This window comes from Culicoides brevitarsis, unplaced genomic scaffold (assembly GCF_036172545.1).
Source record: "Culicoides brevitarsis isolate CSIRO-B50_1 unplaced genomic scaffold, AGI_CSIRO_Cbre_v1 contig_27, whole genome shotgun sequence".
NCBI classification, from domain to species: Eukaryota; Metazoa; Arthropoda; class Insecta; order Diptera; family Ceratopogonidae; genus Culicoides; species Culicoides brevitarsis.
In genome coordinates this window covers 25,099-40,236 of record NW_026973411.1, presented here as the reverse complement: position 1 = coordinate 40,236, position 15,138 = coordinate 25,099, and the positions used below count along the sequence as shown (strand labels likewise).

Genomic DNA, 15,138 nt, shown 5'->3' with positions numbered 1-15,138 from the left:
AACATTGAACTAAATTTGTACAAAAAAAAAAATGTGTCAGCTGAGCAAACTTTCAAAAAGTGAAAACAACTATTTTTTTGTGTCAAAAAGCTTTTCAGTTTGCTGTCAAATATCATTCAAGCAGTTGTATTTTGTAAAAAAAAAATTTTTTTCCATACTTATGGGGCGCTTTGAAGATTTTTTTGCAACTATCGCAAATTGCAATCAAAGGTTTCTGACAAGAAAAATATTACATTCATTTCTGTTGGCGCTGGCCTTATTTCTTCTGGTATCGAACTTTTTATATGAAAATTATATGAGTTCATCTGAAAATTCAACGGATTTCACGAAATTAATTAACATTAATGACTTTCATTTTGTCATCCAGCAACCTCCATGTCCCGTTGAAGGAATTGATCTCGCAGTTTTTGTTGAATCAGCTCCTAATAATTTCAAAAAACGTCAAGTTATTCGACGAACGTGGGCAAATCAAACAGAAAATGGCAAATTTGGTCGATTTCGAGTGTATTTCACTCTTGGAACAGTTAAATCGAAGCAGAAACAAGACGAAATCATCTCCGAAAATGAAAAATATCACGACATAATTCAAGGATCCTTTGTCGATGATTATCGAAATCTCACTTATAAGCACGTTATGAGTCTAAAATGGGCAAAATATTTCTGTGGAAGTGCAAAAGTCGTTTTAAAAACTGATGACGATGTGATGTTCAACATGCCATTCTTGTTAAGTTCCTTCAAAACATCCTTTTGGGGGCAATAATTCTATGATGTAAATCAGAATTTCGTTTACGGGCGTTTGTTTCATGAGAATCCGATCGGACGAAGTTCAAAGGATAGACATCGAGTGACAGAAGAAGAGCTTCAAGGCAAATTTTATCCAGATTACATCGGAGGTTTCGCGATATTTTATGCCCAATCGACAGTTGGAAAGATTTACGAAGTTGCGAACATTTTGCCGTTTTTGTGGATTGAAGATGCCTTTGTTAGCGGAGTAGCGAGAGAAAAAACGGGAATCAATGCAACAGATGGAGGAGTTTTGGTATATGGAAGAGGCGTAAAACAATTGAAGGAATTTGTGAATGCAACTAAAATTGAACATCAAAATGTTTTTGTGGCGTGTTATGATTTTTACATTCTTAACGAAGGCGACGACGTATGGAAAGGCATTAAAAAATTTAATGAATTATCAAATATTTCGTAAAAATATGAAAAAAAAATTTTTTTAAAACATTTTTTTTAATAAATTAATAATTAAAAAATTAAAAAATAAAATATAAAAAAAGTTTAAAAAAATAAATAATTTTTTCAATAAATTTAAAAAAAATATTTAAATTTAAATAAATTTAATTATAAAAAATTAAAAAAAAAATCAAAAATTTTTATAAAAAAAAATAAAAAAAAAAAACAAAAATTTGACAAAATTCTTCAAACTGTTAAAAAAAAAATCAACATGAATCATCGCTCATTTATTTCTGGCAAACTTCCTTCCGCATTCTCGCAACAACTGAATGGTCATTTTTCTCAGAATTGCCGCTCGCAGCACTAAAACATTATAAATTTAAAAGCGATTGTAAGATAAATGAAGAAACAGCTAAATTTAATTGAAACAAGCGAAGAGAGTGTATGCAGAAAAAACCCATACACGAAGCAAGAAATCAAAGAAGAATGCAAAGAATGTACGAGCGAGCCTCTTTTCTCTCTGCTCTACGAAATTTCTCACACGAGTTCTCTAACGACTCGCGCATGTGTGTGGGCCTGCTGTGCCTTGTTATGTAAATATCCCAAAAAAAAAAATCAAATAAAACCGCAAAATTCGTAAAAACATTTCGCACCTTTTGATCTATTATTATTACTTTTTGATCCGAATTTCAACTGAAATCACAAATAAAAAAAGTGCAAACTCACCTTAGAGCACGACTCAATTTGTCATAATTCATATTTGGTTTGGCTTTGCGTTCGCCCCAGCGACGTGCAACTTCATCAGGATCTGTGAGCTGAAAGAAAGTCGATTCGATGAGCAGCCCTTCTATAGAATATTTATCCCGTACGCGCGCAGTTCTGAACATAAGAGGAAGGGGAAATTACCTTGAATTCACCATTTGTTCCCTCCCATTGTATGAAGGAATTTGACGAATCAGCGAGCAGCTCGAGCAGAAATTGCCATAATTGTATCTGTCCTGAGCCTCCTTGGCTTACCAATCTGTGGGATGCAGCGTTGAGTAGTTGATATGGATCTGCAAAAAAGAGGAATGAGGTAAGAATTGAATTAATTAAGTGCTTTACTGTCTGTCGTTTTGTGACATTTAACGGAATTTTATGATGGGAAATGTTGTATTTAAATGATTTTTAGTGCATTTTAACAATTTGGCGAAATTTAAAGGAAAGTTTTTGAAGAATTTTATTTGAGATGAGACTTTAACTTTGAAATTTTTTACAAAATTAATAATTTTTTTTTAATTTTAAGTTTAAAATTTAAAAAAAAATAAAATATTTTTCTATTTTTATAGTTAATAAAATATCCTATTTGGATTTATTAATGTTGCAAATTAAATTTTTAATTTTTCATGAAAAAATTTGAATTTACTTAAAAATTTTTTTTCAATGAAAAAAATTATTATTTCAATAAATTTTTGATTAAAAAAGTTTTTTCTTCATGAAAAATTAATAAATTTATGTGAAAAATAGTTTTAAGAATTTTTTTTATTTTTAATATATTTTTTCCCTTTTTCACTAAAATAATCATCATCTTTACATTAATCAAAAAATTATTAAATTAAATTATTTTAAAAAATTATTAAATCTTTATTTTTTGTAAAAATTAATCCTTAAAATTATTTTTTTTAATTCACCAAAAAAAAATTTTTAAATTAATTTTTATTTTCTTAAAATTATTAAAAATTTATTTTTTGTTAATATTTATCCTAAAAAAATATTATTTTTTTAATTCATACCAAAATTTTATATTTTTTTTACTAAATTTTATTTTTAAAAAAATTATTAAAAATTCATTTTTTTTGTAAATCTTCAATATTTATCCTAAAATTTTTATTTTTCTTAATTAAAAAAAAAATTCTTAAATAAAAAATCTTACAAATTTTTACTAAATTTTTGAAGATAAAAATGATTTTTTAATTAAATTTCATTCCATGAGAACTTAAAATCCTTTAAAATTTCGCATAAATCTTACAAAAGACATTCACAAAGGTCGTTACAAAGTGAGTGGGTAAATATTATTCAAATAAAAGATAACAAAAAAATCATCGAGACACCATCAACTTCTTCAAAGACGCGAACGTTACACACTTTTCCGCGAAATTCAAACACGTCATTGATTTTAAAATAAAATAAAAGTACAACTAATAATATGCGGCGCCAAATGTTTCACTATCCGATTATTTTATCGAATAATTTTTTGTTGTTATTATTCTGAATTTTTTTTTCCGCATTACATAACGAGACACTTTTTTGACCATTTTTACGAGACAAACCACAAAATAAATTAATTTGTCGGGCGCCTCGTCATGAATCACAATTAAAATTTAAATTTTTTGTTGATTAAAATTAATTTTTTTAAATTTTTTCTTATTAAAAGGATGTTTCATGAACATTTTTTTTGTACTTTTCAGACATTTTCTTTTTTTTTTTGTAGAATTTTTAACAGATGGTAATAAATCTCTTTTTTTACCATTATAAATATTTGAATAATGACGATGATGGTGATGATGATGATGATGACTCGCGAAATTCGTGAAGCGATCTCTGGCGAAACGACGAGCTGCATCTTCCGAAAGACGCCACATTGCTCCCATCTCGATACTGACGCCGCTCATTTTATTTCAACTTGTGGCTTGGAACGACTTTACAGATCAAAGGTCGGAAGGAAACTGTTTGTCTTGCGTTTTCGTGTCCTTTTGTTTGTTCAAGAATGGCAAAGGAATCTCTTGTACGTGCACACAAAACGTCTTCGTTTGAAGGGGAAAACGGAAATTTGTGTCATGTTGTTGTCTTCTTTAGTGTTTTTCCTTGAAATTATTGCAAGAAAATGGAAAAATTGAATTTTTCTGAGAAATTTTCCCTTAAAAAAATCTTGAAAATTGGATTTTTTATGAAAATTTGGAGAAATGAGGAGAAAAAAATCCATCAAAGTCGCAAAATCTAATAAAAAACTTAAACTTGACTTGCGGGATTACTTTCTCACACAGCAGGTGATCCATAAAATTTCGGGTCACGCGCCCCTTGACTGTACATGGCACGCTAAATTTATGCAGGAAGGAAAAGCTATTAGATTGTGGAAGGAAAAAGGATGTGTTGAATGTCTTTTTCGGGGATTTGCGAACATCGCGACGCGCATTGTCACCGAACGGGCCTCAAATCGAGAAATAATCCGCCAAACAATAACTTTTTGACTTTTGCCACTTTTCGGGATGATGATTATTAACTTATGCTCCGTCGTTTTGCCAAGTGTTTTCCATAATTAATCAATTTTCACTCGTACGCTACGGAAATAATGGAAGGGGAGTGATAAATGTAATAACGAACACAATAAACTCTCACGTCGGTCGAAGCTTACACACGAGAAACGGAGTTTAAGTGAATGAATGATAAGAAGAAATCCAGTCAATTTGATAAATGTTTGTATTTGTTGAGGGATTATCAACGGAAAAGGGATCGCAAGACACAAAACAAAAGTCAATTCGAACCGTATAATTTTCCAAAAAAAATGTAAGAACGAGTTAGATTCTAATCATTTGATAACGACACGGTCAAAATGGATTTTTTTGGTTTTTATTGTTTCGCATGGGTCAATGAAGCGATATCAGACGACATTAATCTGTGCACGATGAGAACATTTGTCAGGTCAGATGGGAATTTTTGCACTATTTATGGGGATTCTTATCAGACAAGATATAAATTTAAGCGAAAGCTGTTCGAGGAATTTCATTAAAGTTGTTGTCAAAATTATCGGAAAAGTGATTTTTTTGCACTGTGGTAAGAAAATATTGCAATTTTAACCCTTGAGATGTCATTTTTTGTTGAAAATTTATTTCATTAGAACTTGAAATTACCTAAAATTTATCTTTAAAAAAAAATTTCTTATTACAATTTTTGAAATTGATAAATTTTCAAAATCGAACTTTATGAGTGTATTGTACATCAAAAACGTAATAACTTTTGTTCTACAACTTTTTTGTTGGCTGCACTAAAACGTGAAAATTAAGGCTTTGAAGTTTTTTAAAGAAAAATTATATTTTCATTTACAAAGGTTAATAAATCTTAGTTTTAATGCATTATTTTGAGCATTTAAGATAGAAATAATCTATAGAATCTTCAAAAAATTTGTTAGAATCATGCGTTCAAAACATTTAAAATGAGTTTTAATACCCTTTGTTAGTGAAAATATCATTTCCCTTTGAAAAACTTCAAATCCTTAGTTTTCACGTTTTAGTGCGACCCACAAAAAAGTTGTAGAACAAAAGTTGTTACATTTTTGATATACAATTCACTCGTAAAATAAAATTTTAAAAATATTTAATATCAAAAATTGTCATATTTATCGCCCAACCTTCAATTTTGACGAAATTTACTAAATTTTCTTCCACAACTTGACGAGCATGAGTTCAAATTAGTAATTAAATGACTTTATGTGAAAGCTGAGAAAATTTCATGAAGATATTTCATAGATCATATTGCTCTCAGACCTCTCATTATAGTCAAAAAGTACGAAAAACCATTATTTTAACACATTTGAGAAGATCCGTGACACTAAATTTCACTAAAAAAATTTTTTTGGGCTCCAAAAATATTTTTTTTTATTTAATTAATTTAAATTTAATAATTTCTTTTATATTTAAATAACAAATAAATTTTTATTAAATAAATTAATTTAATTTTTAATTAAAAAAATATTTTGTTTTTTTTAATCAAAAATATTTTTTTGTTATTTAATTTTTTTAATTTAAAAAATTAATAATGAAAAATATTAAAAATTATTATTTTTCAAATATTAAGGAAAAAAAGTAAAAAAAAATATTTTTTGTTAAAAAATTAAATAAATTTAAAAAAAATAATTTTTTAAATTTATAAAAATAAAAAAAAATAATTTTTTTCTTTTATATTGATTTTATTATTATTTAAAAAAATTAAAAAAATATATTTTTTAAAAAAATTTATTTATTTTTTAAAATTAATATTAATTTATTTAATTAATTTTATTTTTAATTTAAATTTTATTAATTTTTTTCCTATTTTTAGAAAAAAAAATTAAATGATAAAAAATATAAAAAAATAAATGTTATTTAAAAAAAATATTTTAAATTAAAAAAATTACATTAAAAATGTAAAAAAAAAAGTTATGAAAAAATTTTTTGAAGCACGAAAAATTTTTTTTAATTAAAAAAAATTAAATTAAAAAAATAAATAAATTTCTAAAATTAAAACTTCTAACGAACGACTCTAAATAATAAAAAAAATAATGAATATTGTTTTAATCACAAACAAAAATAAACATATTTAAATAATAATAATAAATTTATAGCAACCTGTATATATGAATCCGCGCCGCCGTGCAACGAAAATTAAAATAGCAAAACGTAATTATTTGCTTTTTTGATTTAATGAATTTATTTCTGATGAATGTTTGTTGCTGCCATATGTCTGCTGTTTTTGTTGTTGTAGTTGTGATTTATGTCCAATTTATTATTATCATTTGATTAATTATTATAATTATTTATTATTATTTTATTTTGTCTCGTTTTTTTTAGTTGCATTTTCCGGTATTGATGGTTCGTTAATGAACTGACACTTTTCAATTATTCACTACTCGACGCTCTTTCTCTAAAACTTTTTTTTTTTAATTTTTCCAATAATTACATTGTGGTTCATTTGTTACCGGCATAATTGATTTTTCGCCAAATTGCAATTAACTGGGCGATATTTGTTGTTATTTATTCAGAAACATTCACAAATCACATTAAAAATCAGTGCTCAAAGTTTGTTTTCAATTAATTTCTTTTTTTTTCACAAGTTTTTTTTTTTTGTTAAGTTTTTTTTTTTGTTTTTTCCGTATATTCGTTCAAAAAATATTTTTTTATATGTTTTTCATTATTATTGGTGTTGTTGTTGTTTTTGTAGAGTATGTTATGGAGAATAATTTAATGCGGGATGATAGCTTTTAATTATTATCGTATCATCATCGCACTGAAACTGCTGGATTTGAACAACGAGAAAAAAGGATGGCGAGCAGGAATGATAAAGATGCGATGAAGAAGGATGTACTTTGTGGTTTTGTGCCTAATGAAAGAATTGAATTTAAATTATTTTTGTGGTTTTGTAAGTAAATTTATTTTTTTTTACAGTTAAAGAAAAATGTCACAATTTTTAACCAAAATTTAATTTTTCTAATTATTTTTTTTAATTAGTTAAATAATTTAAAAATTTTATTAATTAATTTAATTAAAAAAATAATTATTTTTTTTATTAATTTTAAAATTAATAATTAATTAATTTATTTTTTTTAATTAATTAAAAAAATAATTATTTAAATATAAATTAAAAATATTTTTAAAAAATTATTTAAAATGAAAATTTTTAGTTTTTCAGATTTTTTAAAAATTTTTATTAGAAAGTTTAAAATTGATAAAAAATTTAAAGTTAGAATATTAATTTTTTTTCATAATTTAAATACTTAATTAATATTTTTTTAAATTTATTAATTTTTTATACATTTTTTTTTTGTCAAATTTTGTAGATTTAATTTTTATGAAAATTTATTTTTTAATAAAATTTTATATAAAAAAATTAAAATCTAAAATTTTAAGAAACTAAATAAAAATTTTTAAATTTTGAATTGATCATAATAAAAATATTTTCGAAAAATTGTGACATTTTTTTTAATATAATTAAAATTATTAAAGTTATTAATTATATTTTAATCAATTAGATATTAATTTTTAAAAATTTAATTTTAATTAAAAAAAAAAAAAAAAAATAATTTTAATTTAAAAAAAATATGATTTTAATTTTTTAAAATTTTAATTTTTAAAAAATTGAATTTTATTTTTTAAAAAAATTATTTTAATTTTGATTTTTAAAAATTTTTAATTTCAATTAAATAAAATAAATTATTTTAAATTTAATAATTAATTCATTAAAATTTTTAAAAAATCAAAAAAATTTCTTACCTTTACTCCGATAATTCAAAGACATCTCTCTCTGCACTTGCAGCTTAGGCACGATTATCATGTGAGTTGTCTCCCGATTCGCTTTCGGAAACTCCTTAATCTTCGCCACGCACTTTAGGATGATGCGTGAGTCCGAAAATCTGCTCTTATCAACGGGAAATCTCAAATTTAAACTTCTCGAGTAGAGCGAGAACCCATCGATGTCCATACGGGATTCACGTTGCGGAAACAGCATCTCAGGAGAAGCCTAAAAATCAAAAATTTTCATCAAAAAAGGAAAATTTAAAAAATTAAAGTCAGAAAACTTACTTGAGCATCATTAATGTACCAATAAAGTTGCGCTTTTGGATAAGAAATGTCTGAAGTGCAATTCCCAAAGACATAATCTCCGATTTCGTATCGCGTTCCAAGTCCCGTGACGATTGGATCGAGTCTCGGAAGTGCTGAAAAAGGCAATTTTTACTTAAAAATTCGAAAAACTTCGGAAAATCTTACCATAAACTGTCATATTTCGTGAATCGTAAACGACGGGAAAGGCGGGCGCATCTCCAGACACCTCGCACTTGTAAACGCCTGTTGAATACGAGTTCAGTTGCCCGAGCGAGATGCTGCAATGTCGTCTGTTGCACTCGTCATGCGGTTGATGCACAATTGTCACCCCGAGAACGGGAAATGTGCGTTTCGATTCTGTCGGCGAATAACTAAAAATGACACAAATTGACACAAAATTTGAATTTTCCGACGAAAAATTAACTCACCGATAAAATTCCTGCCCATCTTTGTACCATTTGACAGAATGCAATTTATCCCTTCCCATGCTATAATTACACAATAACGTTACGGTATCTTTCACATCGACTACTTGTGGCACATCAATATCGGTTAGATCGAGACTTTGGGTACGGGGAATTACTGCAAAAAACGAAGAAGACGAGAAATGAGCGATAAATGGAATTTTGTTTGCGGTTAATAAAGGGTCACATTTTTGTGGCTTTTCTATGGAGTTTACGATTGAATCACTTCACGAAATTATTTTTGGCTTAAATTAGGAGCAAATTTGTGAATGGAAGATTTTTTGTTGGTTTTTGTATGAATTTTAAGTAAAATTTATGATTTTTTTTTTATTTAAAATTGTCAAAAGGAAAATTTATTATTTTGGTAAGTAAATTAATTTAATTTAATTAAATTTTATTTAAAAAATATTTATTAATTTTTTTAATTTTTTTTTTTTTTTTAATTTATTTTTTAGATTTTTCCAACGTCATTTTTTTAAATTTTAAATTTTTTTAAAAAAATTAATTTGATTTTTTAAATTTCATTAATTGTTTTAATGCAGATTATTATTTTTAAATAAATTCAAGCTTAAAAAATTATTTTATTTAATTTTTAATTATTTTATTTTTTTCAATTAATTTTTAAATATTTTATTTATTTAAAATAATTTGTTGTTAAGATTTAATTTATTTTTTAAAAAAATATATATTTATTTTTTTAGCAAATATTTGTTTTTGAAAAATTCAAACCAAGCAAAAAATGCAATTAATTATTTTTTTAAATATTTATTAATTTTATTTTTTTTTTATTTTTCAAGCTTAAAAAAATAATTTATTAAATATTTATTTTTTTTTATTTTAATTATTTTATTTATTTTTTTTAGTTTTATTTATTTTTTTTTAGTTTTATTAATTTTTTTTAGCACATAACTTTTTGAAATAATTTTAATTTAATTTTTTTTTAAGTACTTAAATTTTTTTTTTTTTGAAAATTAAAAAAAAACAAATTAATTAATTTTTTTTTTTAATTTTATTTTTAATTTTTTTTTTTAATTTTTATTTGAATTAATTGTTTAAATATATATATTTTTTTTTATTCAGTTTAATTTTTTTATATTTTTTTTTTTTTGCAAAAATTTTTTTGTAAGTAAATCCAAACCAAGCAAAATCTTAAAAAAAAAAAATCAATTGACCCAAAGAATTTTACCAACAGTGAAAATTTTTGTACAAATTCATCATTTTCAGCAAAATCGCCTCTTTCATGAAAAATCAGAATGTTCCTGACACTTTTTTGACGTTTCAACTTTTTTTTCTCCTACGAAGCACAATTGTTCAAGTGAGTGATTAATCACTGTTTCTATTAATTTTGAAAGTACTCTTAAAGTAATTTTCTTTTTTTTTTATTTTTCGTTCAAACGACGACGACATTGGGCGTCATGTCACAATAAATCATCATCCGCAGATTGTTTTGGGGGTGAAACGGAAAAGGACCAACTTCATAATAATCGCAATAAAAAAAATAAATAAAATTGTCTTTTCGAAATAATTTCAAGGCGATTTCCGTAAATCATTAATTTTGGTTGAAACAAAATGAAAAGCGAGAGAATTAAGAGGATTTTCACCTTTTCACCGCAAAAAAAGCAGTCGGCAGGTGTGTGAGTGTGTGTTTGCCTTATTATTGCCTAATTTATTGTCTTTAGGCAGTTTATTATCTCGCTACCGGGTAAGACAGTTAAATTTATATTTATAAGGGTTTTAATGTGAGAAATAAAAAAAAATAAGAAAAAAAGTGGGACAAAGCAGAGAAATTAGAGACAGAGAGATTATAATAAACGACTGTCTTCCGTTGTTATTTTTCCTTTTCTTCTCTCGTTTTTTGAGATAAATTGAGTGTAATTAGAAGGCACGACGACGATGACGTGTCTCTGTCTCTCATTTCTGAAAAGGAAGATTTTAAATACCGATCCAGAGATTAAATTCATCTCGTTTCGATTCGAAAGACGAGCGACGACAAAATGAGAAGGAAAACAAATGCTTCGAGCGTCTGTTGTTTATCTCGTCTTAATTCCATCACAGTTGTCTCTTGTTGTTTTTTTTTTATTTATTTATTTATAAGACGAAGATTTGGACAACAAAAGTTTTTCGCCAGACTTGATTACGAAAATGTAATTAGTTTCTTTGGTTCAAGGTCACGTGGTTTATTCACAGAGTGATTTGAGTTTTTTTTATCATGTTTTAGATTTTTTTAACATTTATTTGTTTTTTTTATTTTTTTTTTTTTTTAAATTAATTTTTTTAAGTTTTATAATTTTTTTTTTAAATTAATTTAAATTCAATTTGTTAAAAAAAATTAAACTTAATTTTTTTTTGTATTTTTAAAAGCTTTAATAAATTAATTTTAAAATTTTTTTAATTAAATTTTAATTTTCAAAAAAAAAAAATTTTTAAATTATTTTTTTTTAATTTTTGTTTTTATTTATTTTATTATTTTTTTTTAAAAAAATTTTTTTTTTATTAATTTAATTTTTTTTTATTTATTTTGAATTTTGAATTTAATTAATTATTTTTTTTTAACTAATTTAAAAAATAAGCTATAAATTGGCCAAAATTTAAAAAAATGTAAAATGAGGAGTACAAAAATGTGAAATAATTTTATTATTTAGCCTAAAAACCCCCGAGGAGTATAAAATTGTGAAATTTTATGTTCAAAAATGAACAATTTGAGCTTTTTTTTAACAAAAAAATTCTTAAAAGAAAATATGAAAGTATGAAAATTTTAATTGAGGAGTACAAAAAAGTAAAAAAAAATATCTTGAGGATAATTCGAGCCATTTACGTTGAAAAAATTTAATGATAAAGATCGAAATTGATAAAACAAACTAAAATTGGTCACGTGGTTAATGTTTTTAGGCCCAAATTTAATGTTTTTTATTGCTTATTAAAATTTGGCTATTTTCACCTGCGTTGCTGTGATTCGGTCTGAAAATTAACGACAAGCTATTATCGTTTATTTTTAAATTTCTTTTCTTCTTTTTTTCAGTGTCTCGATTGGAAAAATCAATTTCCTTTGTTTCCTGTTTTTTTCTTCGTTTCTTCTTCGATTAGCGAAGAGCGAACGACTTTCGGGGACAAGAATTGACGCACGTGACTTTTGAGACTTTCGTTCGTTCGCCAAATGAGATGCAAAATTAATGGAATTGCTTTTCGATTTTTTTCTCGTCGTCTTTCGTCGCGAATGACGCGAAATGTTTATAAATTGTGTCATTATTGGAAGATTCGTGCGTAAATGTTAATTTCACTTTGAGCGAAAGTCTCGCGTGTCTCGAAAATCGATCCGAGTGTCTCCAGCGGGGAATTTGCTTTGTCTTGAACCGAAGAAGAAGAAGAAAAAAGCTGAAAACGCGTCTCTGGAGCATTTTTAGAGAGAAATTTCTGCACTGGACCGTCAATAATTGCCGCAAAAATATTTTCATGCATGACGAGACGAGAAAAAAGTTTCGCCGTAAAAAGTCGGAAAATATGTTGCTGCCAACCTACCATTTATGGTGAGAATCGTCAAACAGTAGAAAATTATATTCCAAACGAAATGCATCATCATGTCGTCGTCTCCTTTCCTCCGTTTCACATTTCCTTCCTCGAAGCCGGTTTCGCACTTTTTCATCTTCATTTTTCGGATTTTTTCAAAAATTTTAATTTTTTCACATTTTTTGTTTTGATTTTTTTTCACAAACGCACTTTGGGCACGCAAAAAAGTCGAAAGACGCAGAAAGTCGTTAAAATCGTGGCATGTCTTGTCACTTCCTTGCCCGAATTTCAACTGGCTTGTCACCCGAAATATTTCATCTCGCATCGCAACGAGAGTCGGTGTGTAGTTGCTGCATCCTGGAAGGCCGCTCTCCTCGTGGAAAACGGAACACGGGAAGAACTTGCGCCGTTTCGGTTCGCTTTCCAACGTCTCGATGGAAACGACACGCAGACTCGCAACGGAACATGGAACGACGTGTAATTATCGTCATTTTTTTGATACATTTCGATGATGATGATGATGTAATGCGTTGGTGTCCCGAAGAAACCCCCATCTTGCCAGCCACTGACTTTTTTGCTCGCATTCCAACTTCACGCGACACGACGAGGAATGCACTCGGCGAACGACGAAGAAAATCTGCTCTTCTGCCTTCGAGCTGTTATTTTGTGGTTGTTTGCTGCAAATTGCCGTAAATTCGTCGTCGTGTGAGATTTTTTGTGCCATTGACGAGATTTAATTAAAAAGTTGAAATTCCTCCGACTGAAGAAGCGACTCGGATGACAAAAAAAAAAGAAAATTTTCTCAATTCAATCGAAATTCGCTTTGAAACTCGAGAACTCGAACTTTTTTAATTTCTTCTTCGTCGCAAATGGAGACGCCTTGCTCGCCGTTCTTCGGGCTCATTCGGTGCTTAATGAGAGTAATAAATGTTGTTTCTAATTAAAATAATTCGAAAAAGGAGAAAAAAAGTTTTGATTAGAAATTAATGAGCGCATTTTCTTAATTGTTGCGCCATTAAAGCGAAACACGAAAAAGGTCGTTAATCGCTTGAAGTGCCCGAAGAAAGGTTCGAAAAAAAGTTGCAAAAATGTCAAAAGTTATCTCTCGCGTTGCTTTGAATGCAAAAGTCTTGCAACGAACGACTGTGAAGTCATAAATCATAAATAGAGCTGCTTAGTTGCTCGTTTCTCTTCATTTTTGCATTATTTTCATTTCTATTTACAACGCGTTCGTTCTCTGTTTGTTGTTTGCATTTTTACTAACTTATGTTTCCATTTCGACTCGTATCTCGTGTCGCATCACATAAATTTCCTCTTTTGCTCTTCGTTGACTTGAAGTTCAAACAAAAAATTAAAAGTGAGAAAAAAATTATATAAAAAATAAATTTTATTAATTAAATTAAATATAAATATAAATATAAATATAAATATAAATATAAATATAAATATAAATATAAATATAAATATAAATATAAATATAAATATAAATATAAATATAAATATAAATATAAATATAATATAAATATAATATAAATATAAATATAAATATAAATATAAATATAAATATAAATATAAATATAAATATAAATATAAATATAAATATAAATATAAATATAAATATAAATATAAATATAAATATAAATATAAATATAAATATAAATATAAATATAAATATAAATATAAATATAAATATAAATATAAATATAAATATAAATATAAATATAAATATAAATATAAATATAAATATAAATATAAATATAAATATAAATATAAATATAAATATAAATATAAATATAAATATAAATATAAATATAAATATAAATATAAATATAAATATAAATATAAATATAAATATAAATATAAATATAAATATAAATATAAATATAAATATAAATATAAATATAAATATAAATATAAATATAAATATAAATATAAATATAAATATAAATATAAATATAAATATAAATATAAATATAAATATAAATATAAATATAAATATAAATATAAATATAAATATAAATATAAATATAAATATATAAATATAAATATAAATATAAATATAAATATAAATATAAATATAAAATAAATAAAAAAAATAAAAAATTAAAAATAAAAAAATAAAAAAAAATGAAACCTCACAAGAAACAGTTTAAAGTTGATTCGATTTATTAGTAAAAGTTGAAAAATAAAAAAAAAGTTTGCCATCAAACTCAGATAAAAAGAAAAAAGTCTTCTTTCATAATTTTAATAGTTCGACTTTTGAATGGAATCCAACCGAACCGCAATGAGCGCTGCTTGAGTGAAAATGAAAACTAAATAAAATTATAATAGAATCAATGTGGTGTAAAAGTATCGGCCAAGACGAATAACGAACGACGAACGCAGCACGACGAGAGCAAGAAAAACAAACAAGAAGAAAATTTAATACTATTATAAAACTTTTATCTTATGCAAACAATTATTATTATCATCATTATTTTGTTTTATATTGTTAGAGGCTCGGTTCTCTCGGTTTATTCAAAATTTGCTTCGAAGATTGTTTGCCAACTTTTTTTTGATGCGACAAAAGCTCCTCCGATGATGACATTCTTCGATAAATTTCATGCCGAGACAAACTTTTGACCACACATTTCTTCTCCGTTCGTTCCTGAGAAATTTAA

General features: G+C 25.6%; 2 protein-coding genes across 2 annotated transcripts; one reads left to right on the top strand and one right to left on the bottom strand.

Moving 5' to 3' along the window:
• Positions 1–367: 367 nt before the first annotated feature.
• LOC134836426 (lactosylceramide 1,3-N-acetyl-beta-D-glucosaminyltransferase-like) lies at positions 368–1,201 on the top strand (the record flags this gene model as incomplete). Its single annotated transcript, XM_063851631.1, has 2 exons — positions 368–700; positions 779–1,201. Coding segments are annotated over 2 exons (756 nt in total), but the record flags the coding sequence as incomplete, so codon positions are not given.
• Positions 1,202–4,913: 3,712 nt separating this feature from the next.
• On the bottom strand, positions 4,914–12,620 carry LOC134836425 (uncharacterized). The gene is made up of 6 exons (XM_063851630.1): positions 12,491–12,620; positions 8,939–9,092; positions 8,676–8,881; positions 8,490–8,623; positions 8,181–8,427; positions 4,914–4,924 (listed from the first exon to the last, which is right to left on the bottom strand). Exons 1-6 carry the CDS (start codon positions 12,618–12,620, stop codon positions 4,914–4,916), a joined length of 882 nt encoding a protein of 293 aa, XP_063707700.1.
• Positions 12,621–15,138: the final 2,518 nt, after the last annotated feature.